At 41.2% G+C, this 18,655-nt stretch overlaps 1 protein-coding gene across 1 annotated transcript; it reads left to right on the top strand.

Annotated features, from left to right (window-relative positions):
• The first annotated feature begins 53 nt into the window (after positions 1-53).
• Positions 54-18,652, top strand: mmp28 (matrix metallopeptidase 28). The gene is made up of 8 exons (XM_083696395.1): positions 54-297; positions 1,615-1,691; positions 2,272-2,468; positions 5,916-6,137; positions 6,451-6,696; positions 17,061-17,210; positions 17,340-17,507; positions 17,680-18,652. Exons 1-8 carry the CDS (start codon positions 163-165, stop codon positions 18,072-18,074), a joined length of 1,590 nt encoding a protein of 529 aa, XP_083552521.1. The 5' UTR covers positions 54-162; the 3' UTR covers positions 18,075-18,652.
• Positions 18,653-18,655: the final 3 nt, after the last annotated feature.

The raw sequence follows: 18,655 nt of genomic DNA, 5'->3' as shown, positions 1-18,655 counted from the left end.
TTCCCTCATGGGGATGACGAGTAGAATAACCCATCGGCACAGGCGCTCACGGACTCTGCACTCATGTACCTGTTGCGCTTTTGTCTACCGCGATAAAATGTTATTTACAGTAGGATGGTTATAATGTCCATAGTGGGTAGTCTATTGATCTAGTATCATACAATGAGTATTCGACAGACTCCGGACCTGTCCAACTTTGGGGATATCGGTGCATGGATAGTAACGTCACTGGTACTCATCAAGTCAACGGTTTGCACACCGGTGACAACAAACTGGCGGGCCGATCCTGAAGCCGAGGTAAGGTCTTCGAGGCGAACGTAATCAGACACTATTTTTAATTGATATCGGGTTGAGCCAGAATTGTATCTCATGAGATTACATTAGACAATGTATTGCCATTTCAACGTACTCTGAAGGAGAGAACAAACATTTAGCATGGCAGATTCTAGAGGAGGAATCATTTTGGCACGTTGATATTTTTATACCTAACTAGCCCAATAGTAAATATCAATTGTATACTTAGGTTGTTGAAGAAAGAAGAAGTGAAAGAAAAAAAGGTATGATACGATTTGCCACAGTTGTGCCTCTGGGGGATAGATGGCACAGAGGAGTGACAATGTCCATAAGCATAATGTTAAAAGTATTCAAGTTTTTAAAGATTCAGCCAGATTACACATTGCACTGTTTTCGCAAGCACACTAATTAAGTATTTATAATAGGTTGTGTGTGTGTGTGTATTGCATGCATACTCGCATTCAATTTTACTGACACCTTGTTGAATACAGATCACCAGACTTTTTATTTTATTAACCATAACATTATGATTAAATGGATTTACATGATTAGGGTATTTGTCTCTTCAATAGTTACCAGGTTGGTCTGATTTAGGATTCCTATAGTGGGCCTTGTGTTATTATAATAGGTGTCTGTTGTAACACTATTAATGCAAGTTTAGACAGACAAGGTTTAAGATGAGATGGGCATGTGCATAAGGTATTTGTTCATTTATTATCTGTCATCAGATATTTTAGAAAACATGTCAACACTGTTATTGCCCCCATTAACAGTGTTTAATTGCGTTTTCTATCTTGGATTGGACCTAAAGCGTTGCATAGAGCTCACCAAAGTCTTATCTGGACTGTATTTAGTGGTTATTAAGGTTATTAACAACATTATGGCAGTGTATCATTTTGAAAAATCTCTAATTTCAGGCTTAGTTTATATGTGAAATGTGTGTGCAGGATGGATAATGTGCTCTTAATGCAGAAACATATAATAATTATGACTTAGTGTCTCATAACGTGTCAGATTATTATTTTTTTTGGTATGTTCCTGTTGGTGCATGTAAACATGAAGCCCAGCAGTTATCACATGATGACTGAGGGTCTTTCCCTCTAGGAGATGGGTGGTCCGGAACCCAAGCGCTCCTGGATGGATGAGGGGAGGAAAGTTGGCATGTAGTACCTAGGCTAGACTGTTCTTTTATAGTTCCCTTAGGGCAATTATATTTTGATTGAGTGAGAAATTGGTATGCCTTTGTGATTTCAACATATCTCTTCAGAATGAAGAATGTATGTGATGGTGTGGAAGTTCATCATGTGCTATTGATTGCAGGGCTTTCTGGAGAAATATGGCTACCTGCATCAGGACAATCACATACACAACGCAGTGGAGGTCAAGTCAGCAGTCAGGTATGGTAGGCCTATTGTCCTTCAGTTCATTGGGTCACTGAGAGATTTTAGCAACTCTATTGAATGGTTGCCCAACCTGCCAACCAATTATCATTAGGAAAAGTTATATTGTACATACTGTAGTCTACAGAAATATCTGCCCATTCATTCTGTTCTTTACAGTAGAGTACACCTCCCCCTCTGTTCTCGGTCTCACTAGGGAGGCACTGAATGGTCTATAGTGGTTGATTAGAACTAGTTCCTAGCTATTAGACTGAGTCAGGTTGTGCAATCTTTATGTTTTAATGCAATCTGTGGCCCAACACCTGAGGCTATTAGAGTCAGGCAGTAAAACACACCCTTAACACTGCATTGGGGAACTTCCCTTGTCAAACCTCTGAACCACTCTGGAATTCAAAGTATATTGTCAAGAAATAAAGAATTTCTCACTCTTGATGTGCGTAGATTATTAGAACCACTTTGCCCAGATCACCTCCAGACTATCACATCTCTGATTGGCTTTGTGCATGTTTCATGGAACAAGGACCTGTTTGATCAAAGACTAATGTCTTCCTCTGATTCTGAATCTGTATGGATTAAGGGAGTTCCAGTGGCTGTCCCACCTGCCTGTCACAGGGAAGCTGGACAGTGCCACCCTGAGGCAGATGGACATGCCACGCTGTGGAGTGAAGGATGAGGGGAGTCATCATGTCTGGGCCCAGAGGGTCAACGCCATCTTCACAGGAAAGATGGCACCCGCGGGGCCACTCCTCCGCAGGAAACGCTATGCTCATCCAGGTGAGTGAATACACTCCAGGGTGTTTGTGTTACATAGTGGGACTCTACACATATACTGTACTATACTGTAGTTGGTGCTCATGGGATCCTATGTGACAATAGCTGTTGAGCCATGGGGGAGTGGTCCACTTTAGTGGTGCAGAGTGCAGAGCTCATAAAGACCAGTGTGGGCTGGGTGTGTCTCCTGTTGTAAAACAGAACACTAATAGCTCTGAGGGGTGTAATTAAGGCTCAGAGAACGTCTGATGTCCCACGTGCCGGCCTGGATAACCCCATTGTTAGGCAGGGGGCCGGGCAGGTCAGTGTTTACCTGCTTACTTGCTCATCTCCACCTGGAGAATAACACTGCCTCAGTTTCTTTGTCTCAGACTCACTCCTCAGGCACATTCATTGCTATGACCTGCATAAATGTCACAAATGCTGACATGTTTATAGACCCCCCCATAGAAATGGGTCAAGAATTTGTATGTTCATTATTTAGGCATTCAGTCAGTGAAATACATGGCCTTCTTTTATCTATGTCAAGTTTTATAGATTTGTACTTAAAGGGATGGTTCAGCCTATTTTAATGTTTTAGTGAAATATCATCTTACTCTTGAGTTGTCCTCATAGGCCAGCAGTAAAAGATTCTCCGGTTCTCTGTTCTCAACTTTGCTACCGCAGCACAGGCTAACAGTTAGCAGCAACCTCTCCAACAGACAGGATTCGGATGGACCCTCAGTTAGCATCGTTTAAGAAAAAAAACTCTGCAGAAAAACTTGGCCTTAGTGAGAAACAGAGCCTCAGAGCAGTGGATGAGTGGCAGGGAGGAGAGGAGAGCAGCCAGCCCAGCAATGTTGCCTCCCCTGCCTACAGTGTGAACTGTGAAAACTCTACATTCCACCCTGTCACTGAGGGGCTTGGCTAATACACTGGGAATGTAGCAGTGGTGGACGCTCTCTCACTCTTCAAGTCAGTACCTGATGCCTACCATCTGGTAGCTGGTTAAACACACCTTTCTCTGTCTGTTGTTTGGAGACATGACATGAGGCCCAGGTCTTCGTCCCCATTGTTTCAGAAAAATTACTCGTATGACAGACAATGTTGTTATTAAGCTCACAGCAGCGGTAATGATGGATATTGTTTTACCCACAGGTGAAAGTTAATTACTACATCAGGTATAAGATGTTCATTTAGCAAGTCCTAATATGATATAGTCTGATGTTTTGCTTTTCTGAGTGAGTAACTGTTGTAGACAACAGCGTGTGTTTATGTGTAGCTACAGTAAACATGTTGTCCCCTGCAAATGATTTAGCGCCCCTCTATAAAATGAGAGTGATGGAGAAGCCTGTGAATGAAGTAAAGATGTTTATTCATAAACTTTTTACTGTGACACTCTTTGCGCACAGGGAGGGCTTTTCTCTTGGTGTTATCACCTTCTTTGACCACAGGCAAATTATTTGATTACAAATGCGACTGGCTATAAACCAAGGTTACACAACTCTGGTTTCCGTATTGATATAGGCCAATTTTCGCTATTAAATGATGCATAAAATATATTATTCCCAAATTTGTTAGGCCTACTGCATTAGGCACACTCCTAGGTGTGTATTGTACTCCTACAGCTGCATTTGTAGCCAGACTGGAAGGTTACCAGAGTGTGTTGTGCTTATTTGATTCATTATCTGTCGTGCTTCTTACAGCTTTGGTTGATTTTTCAAAATATTATTCCCAAATCCGTTAAGCCTATTGCACTAAGCAACAGTCCTAGCTCTTCACACTGCACCTTTTATGATGTTTGTAATGATGAATCAGTGTCACCTCAAAACTCTTAAACAATCTCTACGGAGATGGAATTGTAATTTCATAAATGTTGCATCAGTATGGCAAGACTCATCATTTTAATTTCATCAAAATTGCCCTAGTGGTGTCGGAGAAAAAGTGGTTCATCGGTGGGGGACAAAAAACACTCCCAAACCCAATCAACCACTAACATTTAACTTTTATGATTCTGATTTGATTGTTTAGTTTTAGTTGTTTAATGGAAAGTTCCTTCTACTGAGCATCCCAGGAATATAAACACACTTAGCCTTATCCTGGATGGAGTTATATCAGCACCAGCTGTGGGAATCTGGGCATGGTTCAGACTGATATTTACAAAGGCTACATTCCATTACCTTTGTCTAAGATAAGCAGCGCTAGTTATGAGTGTTTTTTTTAATATTTGTGAGAGGTGTGTGCTTCTGGAGCTGTCACACACACCCGTTTTCTGGATTGAGGTGCAAATCAGTATGAAATGTGAAACACATTTCCAAAATGCTATGATATCACAGTATGATGATACAGATGTATAGTAGATGCTAGAGTGGCTGTGTGTCACTCTTTGAACAGTCCCTTCAGACAGACCTGTGATAGGGTAGTCAAGCTTGTGTGCCGCAAACATGCTCTTTTGCACCAGAAAGCCCCAAATCCCACTGCAACTACAGTGTTCTCTTCCACAAACAATAACGATCACTATCAGATGATCTTGGTCACTTCTTAGAGCTTATGATGGGGCACAGACCATAATTCTAATGACTTCCATAAGGGAAGTCATGGAATGTCTTCGGTATCTTACTTCCTGCCTTTTCTGGTGTCCTGTGGGACCCCTTACTCTGCGGAGGTCTATGAGGGCTGCCTGCTCTCTGGACCCTGCTCTCTGCCTGTAACATCCACAGATCCAGCCCATGGCATCCTGACTAGGTTTGAATGTGCATACACACACACACACACACACACACACACACACACACACACACACGCACACACACATGGTCCAATCTGTTGTCTCCACACTGATGTCCCCTGGGTCTTATTCCACATCCTCTGCCCCTACCTACTGTCTCTATATCTGTGTCCGGGATCGAGAGACCTCAAGTGTGTACTGAATCTCTCACCGCGTCCAGGCGTGTGTGGAGACCTCCCAGTCACATCTGCCCTCTGTGGCTGCTCTCTGACAGTCTCCTCTGGTTTGCCTGGGGCAGAGTGGCTGTTAGGGTTAGTTAATAATAGTTTCCTGCAAAGACGTTTTATTGCTACATTGTGTAATACCATGTGTACAAGAGATTATAGTCTAAGAAGAAAAGCACAAGCTTTACCCCCAACAAATATGTGATTTTGATGTGCGGGACTGTATAGAATTATGCCTGTGTCACGTAACCACAGGCGCATGCTAAAGCAAACTGTACACTGAACCATGTACACACTTGTTGGATTACTCAGCTGACACAGTTAACATCCTATCATTTTAGCAACCCCTGTTTAGGAGGCCCCTGTGGTTGTCCCATTCTGTATGTCCTACTGTACATGCGTGTTGAACAATTATTTCTGTCTGTTTGTGTGCAAGAATTTCACGAAATATGAGATGTAAAGTGTATGATTTAACAGCCCATTATCCATGATTCTCTATTGGTATTTCTATCTGTGCAGGTGAGAAGTGGTACAAGCACCACCTGACGTACAGGATTGTGAACTGGCCACGTCACCTGTCCCCTGGCCCTGTGCAACTGGCTGTGCGTGCTGCGTTCCAGCTGTGGAGCAACGTGTCAGGCCTGGCCTTCCAAGAGGTCCCTGAGGGCCCAACAGACATCCGCCTGGCCTTCTACGAAGGAGAGCACAACGACGGGGCTAGTAATGCCTTTGACGGCCCAGGTCAGGACCTCATCTTCACTCAACTATTCCACCTCATATTTTATCTCCATTCTTCTCATAAAGTGAATAAAGGGCTTGATAAGACTTAACCACAGTGAGTGATGGATGCTGTGGAGTCCATAGAGTGCAGTGCAGCAGACAACCGTGGTTCCCCTGCCATTGAATAGGCCGGTCCCCTTTCCTGCACCTTTTGTGCCTTTGTACTCCGCCTAAGAAAAAAATAGGGGGAAACACTGGCAAGACAGCCTGTCACTGAGTCTCTGTCCTATCTAGACCTCCTTCACACTCAATTACTCCCTCTCCTTTCCTACAGGGGGCGCTCTAGCACATGCGTTCTTCCCGTGCCGCGGGGAGGCCCACTTTGACATGGCAGAGAGGTGGACACTGAATGGACACAAGGGCCACAACCTGTTCATGGTGACAGCCCATGAGATAGGCCACATGCTGGGACTGGAGCACTCACCTGTGCGCCACGCCCTCATGTCCCCTTACTACAGGAAGCTGGGCCGTGCCCTGGTGCTAAGCTGGGACGACATCGCTGCAGTGCAGCAACTCTACGGTAAGTGGATCATAAATGTCTTAAGTTATATCTAAGAAAGATTGAAGTCATGCACTGGCATAGATCTGTGTTTGACTTCATAACAAAGGAAATTGGAAAAAAGGATTTTCTGAATTTTTCTACCACCACTTATGCTAAGTTATGGCATTTAGCTGTGATATCTTAGTCATAGAGGCCTGGAGGCCCACAGCTGCAGCTCTAGCTGCTGGGGAAAGTTTAAATAGAGGGCAGGGGAGGTAGTGCACTGCAAACACAAATAACATACTTCCTCAGCCCTAACTCCCACCTTTGCTCTCTCCCACACATCACTAACATCACTATTTCATTTTAGCCTTCAGAGCCAGGGAGATGGCTGTTTTCACCATCTTTTAAGAAGGTTGAAAACACACACTCAATGACCTCATTGTATACTTCCCCTCTCAACATGTCAATTCACACACACACACACACACACACACACACACACACACACTGATTACCTGACCGTAGCACTGTCATGTAAGAGATTGATTATTCCTGGGTTAACATTATTGGAGGGTAGCTCCTGAGGAGAAAGTGGCATTGGTAGAGAAGTGCTGGGCTTTGCATACATGTTGTTATGTTTTAGAAATGGAGTAACTATTTGCAGTAGTTTAAGCTCAGTCCTGGCATGTGTACGACAGGTTTCCACATGTGCTGCTGTTTAAGAGATATCCATTCTCCTTCGGCATTTATCCAGGAATGTCTGCATGACAATGGAAAAGTCCTACCTGGATTCACTTTGAACCTGGAGTGAACTAAATTGAATATTGTAGCCATGCCAATTCCAGATGCCATTCTCTGTTTGATATCTAAAGGACAATCACTCACTCTCTGGAAACAATCGGTTTGACACTGAAACACTGAGTGTTTTCTGAAAGTGAGTTTTAAGCACTTTTATTAATATTGGATAATATTGAATATCAGTGGTTCTAGGACTTGGGCTGTACCAGGTTGAATCTCTAAGCACTACCTTTGCTAGTTCTGGCTTCAGGCCTCCTCACACAGAATGGTGGGGTGAAAACATGCCTCTCTCTCGTGCTGCTGGCACTGCGGGATGATGAGAAACAGATGTCTGATTGACCTGAATACCACCTCTCCAGAGCACCACTGTATCTGACCTCCAATGACCACACATATTTGTACCCATACTTATCTTTGTGGGAGGCTGTGGATTATGTTGTAATTAGAGGGCTTGCAAGTCCAACTATTGTTCTTCAAGATACTTATTTTTATTATTATTATTATTATTATTATTATTGTTGTTGTTATTGTCATTATTAGTATTAGTATTAGTATTAGTGGGCTTGCTTCGGCAAACTAAACTTTACAAACTTAAAAGTGCAATTTTTAAGAAGGAGGTCTATGAGAAACAAAAGATGACATATTTGAACCACCACTGTACTTACTACACCTTTTAAGCTATTGACACCAGTCCAACTGTAAAATGTAAGAAAAACTCCAAATTATCAACCGTGATAACAGCTTTCTGATACCTATTCAACTTTTTAAACTATTAAAATCTATCTATCTATCTATTTATCTTTCCATCATCTATCTAACTTTCTCTCATCTATCTATCTATCTATCTATCTATCTATCTATCTATCTATCTATCACTTCATCCATCCAACCAACCAATCAACCAGCCAACCAACCAACCAAACGCGGCGGTAAAGGCATGAATAAGATTTCATGCAAATTTGTTGGGTTATATTGAGTAAAGTATTAGTGACTGGTAAAAACATATTATGTCAAAAAAAAATGGACAGCATATTATGTCTTGCCAACTACAGGATAACCAGCTAGATGAAAGAAGCTTAGAAGATAGATAAATAGATGGACAGAGAATGATAGATACAGTGCATTCAGAAAGTATTCAGACGCCTTCACTTTCTCTGTATTATGTTATGTTACAACCTTATTCTAAAATTGATTAAATTCTTTTTTCTCCTCATCAATCTACACACAATACCCAATAATGACAAAGCGAAAACAGGTTTTTAGAAATTGTTGCTAATTTATTAAAAATAAAAAATGTAAATGTCACATTTACATAAGTATTCAGACCCTTTACTCAGTACTTTGTTGAAGCACCTTTGACAGCGATTACAGTCTCAAGTCTTCTTGGGTATGATGCTACAAGCTTGGCACACCTGTATTTGGGAAGTTTCTCCTATTCTGCAGATCCTCTGAAGCTCTATCAGGTTGGATGGGGAGTGTCGGTGCACAACTATTTTCAGGTCTCTCCAGAGATGTTTGATCAGGTTCAAATCCGAGCTCTGGTTAAGCCACTCAAGGACATTCAGAGACTTGTCCCGAAGCCACTCCTGCATTGTCTTAGCTGTGTGCTTAGGGTCATTGTCCGGGCAATTCCTTCAACCTCATGGCCTGGTTTTTGCTCTGACATGCACTGTCAACTGTGAGACCTTATATAGACAGGTGTGTGCCATTACAAATCATGTCCAATCAATTGAATTTACCACAGATGGACTCCAATCAAGCCGTAGAAACATCTCACAGATGATCAATGGAAACAGGATGCACCTGAGCTCAATTTCGAGTGTCATACTCAAGAAGACTTGAGGCTGTAATCGCTGCCAAAGGTGCTTCAACAAAGTACTGAGTAAAGGTTAGTGTTTAGGGTTATAGGATGAAAGGATGATGGATAGCTAGTTGAATAAAAGTGAGAGTCTTATTATGGTGTTTAGATAAATGGTTGGTTGGTTGGATGGACGGATGGATGAATTGATAGATGAAAAAGAGAGATAGATTGCTAGATAGATAATTATGAAAGTGGCTAGTTTTATTATGGTAGTGGATAAAGTTTCAAGATGGATGGATGGATGGATGGTTGGTTGGTTGGTTGATTGGATGAATTGATAGATTAAACCAAAATAGATAGATAAATAGATAGATATGATGGTAGGTCAGTGCAGAGTGGTATAATAGAATTATTATTATTATTATTATTCTAATATACCACTCAGGGTCAGTGGAGTAACTAGAGAGTGTAGGGTGGTTTTATTGGGGTACAACTGGTTGCCAAGACATTGTTGTGGAATCATTCTAAGAATGAGTTCTGAAGGTCAAATGCTGTTTTTATTTAAGAGTTCTGAAAGTTCCTTAGCAGTTGCAGTAATAATAGGATTCCTAGAATGTTGGCCTTAATCTACATTCCACCATGTTAACCGGATGATCGTTTTTGAAGTTTGGAGATAGTTAGTGTAGATAGATATATCTATAAATAGACAGATGAGAGAAAGTTAGATAGACGAGAGAAGGTTAGATAAATGAGAGAAAGTTAGATAGATAGATTAGATAAGGATAGATAGATAGATTGATAGATACACAGATAGATGAGAGCTTAGATAGATAAATAGATAGATAGATTAGCTGGGTAGTTGAAAGAAAGTCAGATAGTAGGATGGACGAATAGATAAAAGAAAGGGGTGACATATAGGCAGATGAAAGAAGGTTGGCAGATAGATAGATAGATAGTTAGAAAGATTTCAGAAAGTTCCTTTGCAGTTGCAGTAACAAGGGGTTCCCAGAATGTTGGCCTTAATCAACATTCCACTATGTTAACCGGATGAGAGTTTTTGGAGTTACAAAAAGCTTAATTTTTGTAAATGTCGGATTGGTGTGAATAGCTTAAATGTATAAGAGCAGCGGTGATTTACAAATGTCATGTTTTGGTTCTCATAGACCTCCATGTTAAACATGTTTTTCAAGTTTGTATAATTTAAGTTTAAGATTAATGGTATCAAAACCATTGAGGTGAGTTCTCTGCTCGCTCCCTCCAACCTTTTTTGGAAACAGGTATCACCCCCCTCAAATAGAAGTTTGTCGTCTGTTGCTAGCCTGTATGATCAGAGCAGAGCCACCGCTGTGCCCACAAGGTTTTGTTATATTATAGTTTGCTTCATTTGTCCCATATTTTAAATTAGGTTATTTTGTTACAGCACAGTAAATTCCTATGAAGACAACCAAATTATTTTGTGAAAGGCATTGATCTAAGGAACTGTATGTTTATGTTGTCAAAAAGCATTTTTAGTAGGGTAATAGGAAATATATTGATTTGGAAACAGTGATATAAAGTTTACTTATTATTCTTTGACAAAGCAAAAACGTTGTTGTGGGAGAGACAATTTTAGCAATGATGGAACGAACCTGTCCCATGTCTGCAGCTCTCTGTGCATCCTTTACACGCAGCTCCCTACATGCTGCAAATAGCCAAAGGGATATGTTGAACCGGTTATTTACACAGCCATCCTAAGCATTCATTTTGCGACCATTGTAGGTGTCGTTATCAGTTATTCATCGCAGTAATTTTTTTATTTTTTATAAAGAGAAGTCCAAACCTTCTACTCCAATACTTCAACAACAATGTTTGTGTCGGCTCGAAGGTCTGAGAATTGATAGACTACGGGCCAGGTCAGTTTTGGGTTGAGTGTTGTGCAAGTGTTACAGTATGTTTATGACAAACTGGATTTTGGTGTGGGGCCTGGCGGAAGTTGGGAGAAGGGTATCCATGCCCTTATCTGGCGATGTCCTCCCAAATAGTAGCCTATTACTTCCACTTCCACTTCCAGACTTTTGGAACTGCTCTGTCTACATCAGTGCTGTCGGTGTTGGAGCTGCTCTGTCCACTGACCAAGGATGTCTTGCATATTCATTATGCTGATTTACCTGAACAATTCACATTGCCAGGTATACCACGTAACAAAACTATTTTCACCCCTCTGAAAGGGATCTTCAAACATGAAATGCATGTTCAATTGGATTTAAATCTGAAGATTGACATGGTTCTGAAAAACTCCCAAATTGCTATGGCAGTATATTTTGGGTCATTGTCTTACTGTTGAAGTGCCATCCAATGAATTTGGAGGCATTTGCTTGTACTAGTGCAGACAAGATGTTTCTGTACACTTCAGAATACATTCTTCTGCTGCCATCAGCAGTAACATCAGCAATTAAAACAAGTTAGTCAGTTCTAGTGGCAGCTATACATGCCCAAACACACCCCCATTTTTTCCCTAAACTTTCCACTTTGGTACATGATAATATTCATCTTATCTGTCCACAAGACCTTTTTTCCAGACCTCTGCAGGCTTTTTAGGTAACTAGTGGTTTGCACTTTGCAGTGTGGATGCTAGTCTCTGACGCATCATGGAGAGTGTTCCTGATCTGTGGGACAGTTGTTTTGGGGGTTTTCTTAATTGTGCTGAGCATTGTTCGGTCATGCATTGTACAAGTCTTTCTTGGCCTACCAGCCCGTTTGCGATTGCTAAGATCACCAGTGCATTTTTTATTTTAATGATGTTCCAAACTGTTGAATTTGGTAGGTTTACGATTTGGCTTAATCTTTGGTTTGGTTTAATGACTTCCTTGACTTTCATTGACATCTCTGGTCCTCATGTTGACAGACACCAATAGCAGACTCCAAAGGCAAACGCAAAGCCTAGAATCAATACTAGACATTGAGAGCTCTCTTATGACTGCACAAATGATGTAACAGAATCTAACGAACCAGAAACACCTGTCAAGCTAATTGTCTCATCACTTTTGGGTTCCCTGAAATAGGACTATGATGTAATTTCTGAATGGTGAAACCAATATGTACACACATACCATCAAATACAAGCTGATAACCTCTACTTTAACCTCTAAATTGTTTGATTTCAAATGCTAACTTTGATGCTAAAATGAATTGAGAAATATATTTATCAACCATCCTCCATCAAAAGAAATGGGATAAGCAAAGGCTTTGACTTCTGGTCAAACATATGTAAAAGCGTCTAAGAAAACCTCTACCAGAAAAAGTATTTAAAAGGTGTTTAGAAAAAACATCAAATCTCGTTAATGATCAAGTATAGTAGACCCCGCTCAACAAATATCAACACTTATATTTAGTTTTTAGGCTTCTGTAAGCTTAAGAATCATTGCCCAGTCTCCAGGTCATTCTGTTACTAAAAACATAAGTGTAAGCTATTTTTTGTTAAAATTTCTCTGCCTCAGGGGGAGCACAGACAATTAAAGTGAACAAAAGTATCGGTAGACCTACCAAATACTTGTAGATTTAGTTTATGAATTAATAAGTGATTAAAACTGGTCATTCTGTTAACAAATCGTTAACAGAATGACCAAATCAAATTGGTAATGGAATTACTGAAATTGAATTGGCTACATTCACTTATTGTACAGGTTGTACAGAACCTAATAGGGTTATTTGGCTATCCCTGTGGGAAAACCTTTCAAGTAACCCTTTTGGGTTGCATGTAGAACACTTTTGGGTTCTACATGGAACCCAAAAGGGTTTTATGTGGAACTTAAAAGGGTTGCAAAATGGTTCTGTCAGTTTCATGTGATCTGAGGAAAATGGCCGTGTAGCGATTTTACACGGGCTTCCCTCCCTTGTGGCACATGGTATCACTCATTGTAATATATCGCAAATTGTTTTGTTACTTTTTGCAAATGTTGCGACCAACTAAGAACACTAATCAGGCTCCAAACTCTAACAATGCGTCATGGAGAGCTGAGACAGCCCCAGTTTGGTCAAACTTATTAATTCTGCAATGGAAAACATTTAGCATGGGCTGAGCAGAGATCTCTTGAATGGTACGGTTGTTTGGAGACCCGTCTTAACAAAATGCAAGCTGAAATGCTTCAGTACAGCAGTGACATTAAATAATTTAGATCAAACCACTCAGATCTTGATAAACCAGTCAAGGAGACAGAGAACACAACTGATAAACTGTGTGAAAGAAATCAACCAATTTGAGGAAAAGGCAGCTGATTTGGATGACCGCAGTACACAAGACAATTTATTATTAGTCTACCAGAAGGCAGTGAAGGCCCGAACGCACAACCCCAACGTGACGGCCCTTTCTCGTCGCACAGATGCCAGAATGGTTACCTAGTCTCACCGAGAAGGTACCCAACCAGGAAATCATGTGGGCCACTGCATCGGCCCTCCGCGGAGTTGCCCCAAGCCAAGGATTATGATCCTGCTAAGTGTCTCCGGTATACTGACCGCGAACTACTGCTGGAGGCATCCAGGAAATCGCCCCTGGAGATAGACGAATAAGTGGTCCGATTAACTCTCGACTTCAGCAATTACACCCACTGGAGACACAAGCCCTGCTACCTGGTAATGGACTGAGCATGTCATGAGGGATTTCATGCCTTCCTGATATATCCAGCAACAATCAAGCTGTCTCGGGGACACAAACACAACACTTTTTGGGATCCTGCTGAAGCGAAAACATTCCTGGACGTTTTGTGATGCTCATGGCAGTGGTAAGACCCAAGTTGGGTTTACTGTTTTTTATTCCCCTTATCTGTTTTGATCAATAGAGCCTTGGCTAACAAACTGTGTCGACTGCTGCTATCAGTGGATCAAGGATACAATTAAAATTGTAATTGCTAGAAGAAAAGTTGCTTTTATATCCTTTTATATATATATACTCCAAATACATACAATAAATTATTTTTGTAAACGTCATTAAATTGATACTTGAACTATCACCAGACTTCCTACAGATTATCAGAGGTGATTTCAATGCTGTTTGGGAATATTTGATAGATAGAACTGGGCCTATGGAGGGAAAAGATCTAAATCTGGCAACTACGGCCCTGCAGAAATGGACAGCTGACATTGGGGTTGTTGTACTCTTGTACTTTTGTACTCCTAATGAATCCATCCATCTATCAAGACGTCATCATTCCAAAGCAAAGTGTGGCAAAAGTGAACTGTGGAAGGTTGAATAAAAGAGCTCATGTGATACTAGAACACAAATACTACATGGCCAGTGGGATTGAAGGTTAAAGAGCAGGGTGTCAAGCTACCACCTGAAGATAAAGATATTATCACAGTGACAGAGGAGAACACTACAGGAAACAACATCACACCTCAGAACTGCACAGTGTTAGACTGGTTATATGCAGTTGATGCCATTCATCCTTTTGAGCCAGAATCACCAATCTCAAGAGAAAAGTCAACAGAGGCCAGATTCAGACCCAAAGGACAATGTGGATAAACATCGAGGGAGAAAACCTGCTGACTTTAGTTGGGCTCCACCAGTTGACTTCATTCACTTATCAGCAGACCAGCAGGAGAAGGTTAAAAAAAAGAACAAAAGAAAGAACCAGCAAGACAAAAACAACCTAAGACTAATACTTACCATGGAGACTCAAATGAGGAAGAGTATACAGACAGTTCAAATGAGGAAGAGTATCGAATGTGTTTCCCTAAACCAAGACAAGAGAGTTGTCTCCAACCCTAAAATAAATGTCTTCCAACCAGCATTAAGAGAGCATCCAGAGGAAGTGGAAGCTGAGGCTGAGGAGCACACTCAGTATGAAGGTCAGGGTAAGGGTTCTGGAAACTAAGAAGAACACAGGGAAGTACAGCTCTCCAGGACCAGCTGAGACAGCATACCTCCAACAGCTCAGCCCTTGCTATAGGGGAGCTTTTCAGCCCCAATTTTGACATGTTTTAGGAGAGACCAGCATTTTTTAAGCATGATGGAGTGCACCCAAACAGAAGAGGAGCAAAGATCCTATCTGACAATATGGAGAAGGTCCTAGCCCTGTTAAGGTAAGACCAATCAATTTCCCGCATAGACTGCCAATAAAACCTGTTTCAGTATAGGCTAGCAAATTGGCCTACACCTCAGGGGAGTTACCCACATGAGAAACACCAGATGATTTTAAAATGAGAAATTGGCTTGGACTACTACCTGTATTAAAAATGAAAGGATTAAAAAAATCTCCTCACACTTCCTTACAAAAAGACATTTTAAACATTTTAGTGAGCAAGGTTTTTCATTTTCTTCACATTTTCTTTATTGGTCGAAACATTCCCTTATCAACTGCAGAGAAACATGACCCCTTAAACGCCTTAGAATTAAGGATAGAACTAATCCTTGGTATTCCACAGAACTTCAGATTTTGTTGAGAAACCAATAAGAATAATCAATAAGAATAATCCTTTAATTCCCAAAAAGGTTTTCAGTACACAGGTAGACAATTTGTAGAGAGGCAGATATCCAAAAAGGGGTAGGCAAGACAGGGTATGGTACACGGGTAGTCAGACAAACAGGAGGGAAAGGCAAAAGTCAAACTCAGAAAAACTAAGAAAGATCAAAAACCAGGAAGACAAGAAATCACTATGAAAATCGCTGGGACGTTTTGACACTTAGGCAAAAAGACGAACTGGCAACGAGACAGGGGAAACACACAGACTAAATACACAGGAAATGATGATGTGGAACAGGTGAATCCAATCATGGCGGGGTAGACAATGACAGGCAGGAAACGCACAAGGGCAGGTAGTGAAATGTCTGGAATGAGAGATAAGGTGAGAGACAGGGAACAAACGTTGAATAACATGAAACAAAGACAAACAAACTAACGAAACAAACAAACTAAACCCAACGACTAAGACGAGACGTAACAATACTGGTTATCATGTGCACTCATGTTTGTTGAATCTTCAGATTGTTTATGTTTTTGAAAATGAAGCTTAAAAAATGTTTGCCAACTTTTAATTATTTTTACTGGGGGAGGGTGTTGTGCCCTAGAACCACAACTATGCACTACAAACGTATTATGTTGCACTGGACTACTTATGTTAGTCTGAAAACAAAAGGGTTAATCATAATTGTGGAATGTGTGTTCAAATATGTGTTCAAATATGTTCAAACTAGTATACTTACTGAATGCATTTGTAGCAATATTCTGTTGTTATATTGTAAAAGAGAGGCATTATTTAGCTTTTGGACAATGTTGAAACTGGGCATTATATCTTTAATTGCGCAAGACCTTAAGAAGCGTGCCAGAGGGAAAAATAGGTGCACAAGATTATAAAAAATATATATATACACACTACCTCAGACAAGTTTTTGTATTGAACCGAGCCTTCAGCGAATTGCCTGAGACAAAGACAGACTGTTTTTTGCATGTTTAATTTCAAGGGTGCTAATCCTTCCGCTCCTGTATTGCGATAAATTGCATAAGACAGTGTCTAAATTTGTTTAGAAAGAGAAATGACCTTGTCTGAAATTCTCCACTTTACAATGAGCAAAATGTGCTAAAAATTGAGGTGGAGTTTGTCCAGTTCATAATAATAAGTGACCACTAAACTACAGTAACTGGGATTCACTGTTTAAGTAACACTTGTAGTTAAGAGTTTGGTACGTATAGAGGAATTATTTTTTCATAGATCATACTGTAGATTCTCCTATAATTTATCACTTCATCTTTGAAATGATTTTCTGTATCTAGTCTAGTGTCTCCCCATCCTAAGGCTTTGTCTCATCCTGCTGTCTCTGAATCCACAGGAAAGCCTCTAGGGGGTCGGCCTGTGAGGTTACCTGGCCATGCCCTCAGCTCAGCCCTGCAGGAGTGGGAGCTGGCTGAGATTCCTAAGGGGCATCCTGGCACTACTGAGCCTCTCTACTGCCAGAGGGGCTTCGATGCCGTCACTATGGGTAAGACTGGACTGTTCTCACACACCTCTGGAATTTCAGTTCAAACAAGAATAACTTACTAATTCGGGATCGGACATTTATTTTTAACCATGTGTCTGGGATACTCTTATTGTGTGTGTTTGTGTTCAGACCAGAATCACACAGTGCTAGTGTTCCGTGGTAGTCTCTACTGGACTGTGTCAGCTCATGGGATCATAAGTGCCCCCCTCCCTCTCCAACAGCGCTGGCCCCAGCTCCCTCAGGCCATTGAGGCAGCTGCCTTCTCTCCACTGGACAGCAAGTGGTACTTCTTCAAAGGTACAGTGATAAAATAGACCATTTGATTGACCTTTTCTTTTACTTGTGAAGTACTACATCCTTCCCTATCCACAGAGTCTTTTTTATAAGCAGATGGAAAGTAAGGACATACTGCAGAGGTAGTTTAGCTTAGTGTGCAGTCCTGTGACTCCCCCAACTCCTCTTTTTGCAGGAAAGCGTATGTGGCGCTACTCTGGCTGTGACCTGGACCCTGGCTTCCCCAGGAAGAGCAGTGAAGTGGGCCTTCCTCATCACCCAGACTGTGCCTTCTACTACGCCCCACTGGGACACATGGTCCTCTTCAAGGGCTCCCACTACTCTGTACTCAACTTGAAGACACTGCGTTCTGAGCCCTACTACCCACGCAAGCTGTCAGACTGGGCCGGAGTGCCCAAGGGGACCAATGGGGCGCTGGCCCGTCCTGATGGGCGCCTCTATCTCTTCAGAGAGCAGCAGTACTGGAGGTTTGACCCAGTCAAGGTGCGCGTGACCAGAGAAGGCCAGTGGGTTCAGGATCTGGAATGGACCGGATGCAGGTGGGCTCATGAGGGCAATGATGTCCGCTGAATTGTAGTGTGCAAACTAAACATACGTTTATAGAGTTGGCCTATGTCATTGTTCTCTTTATTCTCTAACTGTTATCCTTAAAATTGGGGCCATTGAACTGGACTGTTTTTGGTCAGGATACAAAGACTGGTGATAGACTCTACAGTATGACTGACTTTGCTCTTGCTCCATTGAGTACTAGCAATGAAATAAAGGTTTGTGTTAAGGTGACTAAACCTCAGAGGTGGAAAGTAACAATTTTCAGTTACTGTCATTTAGTAGATTCTTTAAGGATTTGTACTTATTTGAGTGTTTTAAGTCTGTAATTTTACTTTTACTTGAGTAAGTTTTGAATAAAGTATTTACTTCTCTACTTTTTTTAATCATCCATTACAAAGTAAAATTATATTCATAGCAGAACCAGCATTTGCCAGCCTCTGCTGCTCAGTCTTCCAATTTTGTCTTGACGTGTCTATTTACCTTCTAATTTTCGAGTTATCCAGCATCAGCAACAGTCACGCAGAATGTATAATCCATTCTCAGTTGAGATTGTAAAAATGATTGCGATGTCAATCATTGTTATTAATAAATATTATTGAAAT

The sequence above is a fragment of the Argentina silus genome, assembly GCF_951799395.1.
Source record: "Argentina silus genome assembly, chromosome: X".
NCBI lineage: Eukaryota > Metazoa > Chordata > Actinopteri > Argentiniformes > Argentinidae > Argentina > Argentina silus.
The sequence above is the reverse complement of the archived record's forward strand: the minus strand, read 5'-3'. Positions and strand labels throughout refer to the sequence as shown.

Bases quoted from the DNA above. Each gene is read 5' to 3' on its own strand.
- mmp28 (XM_083696395.1), top strand. From the start codon at position 163: ATGAGTATTCGACAGACTCCGGACCTGTCCAACTTTGGGGATATCGGT. The intron at 2,469-5,915 runs GTGAGTGAATAC...CTATCTGTGCAG, and splicing joins GAAACGCTATGCTCATCCAG to GTGAGAAGTGGTACAAGCAC. The intron at 17,508-17,679 runs GTACAGTGATAA...CTCTTTTTGCAG, and splicing joins CAAGTGGTACTTCTTCAAAG to GAAAGCGTATGTGGCGCTAC.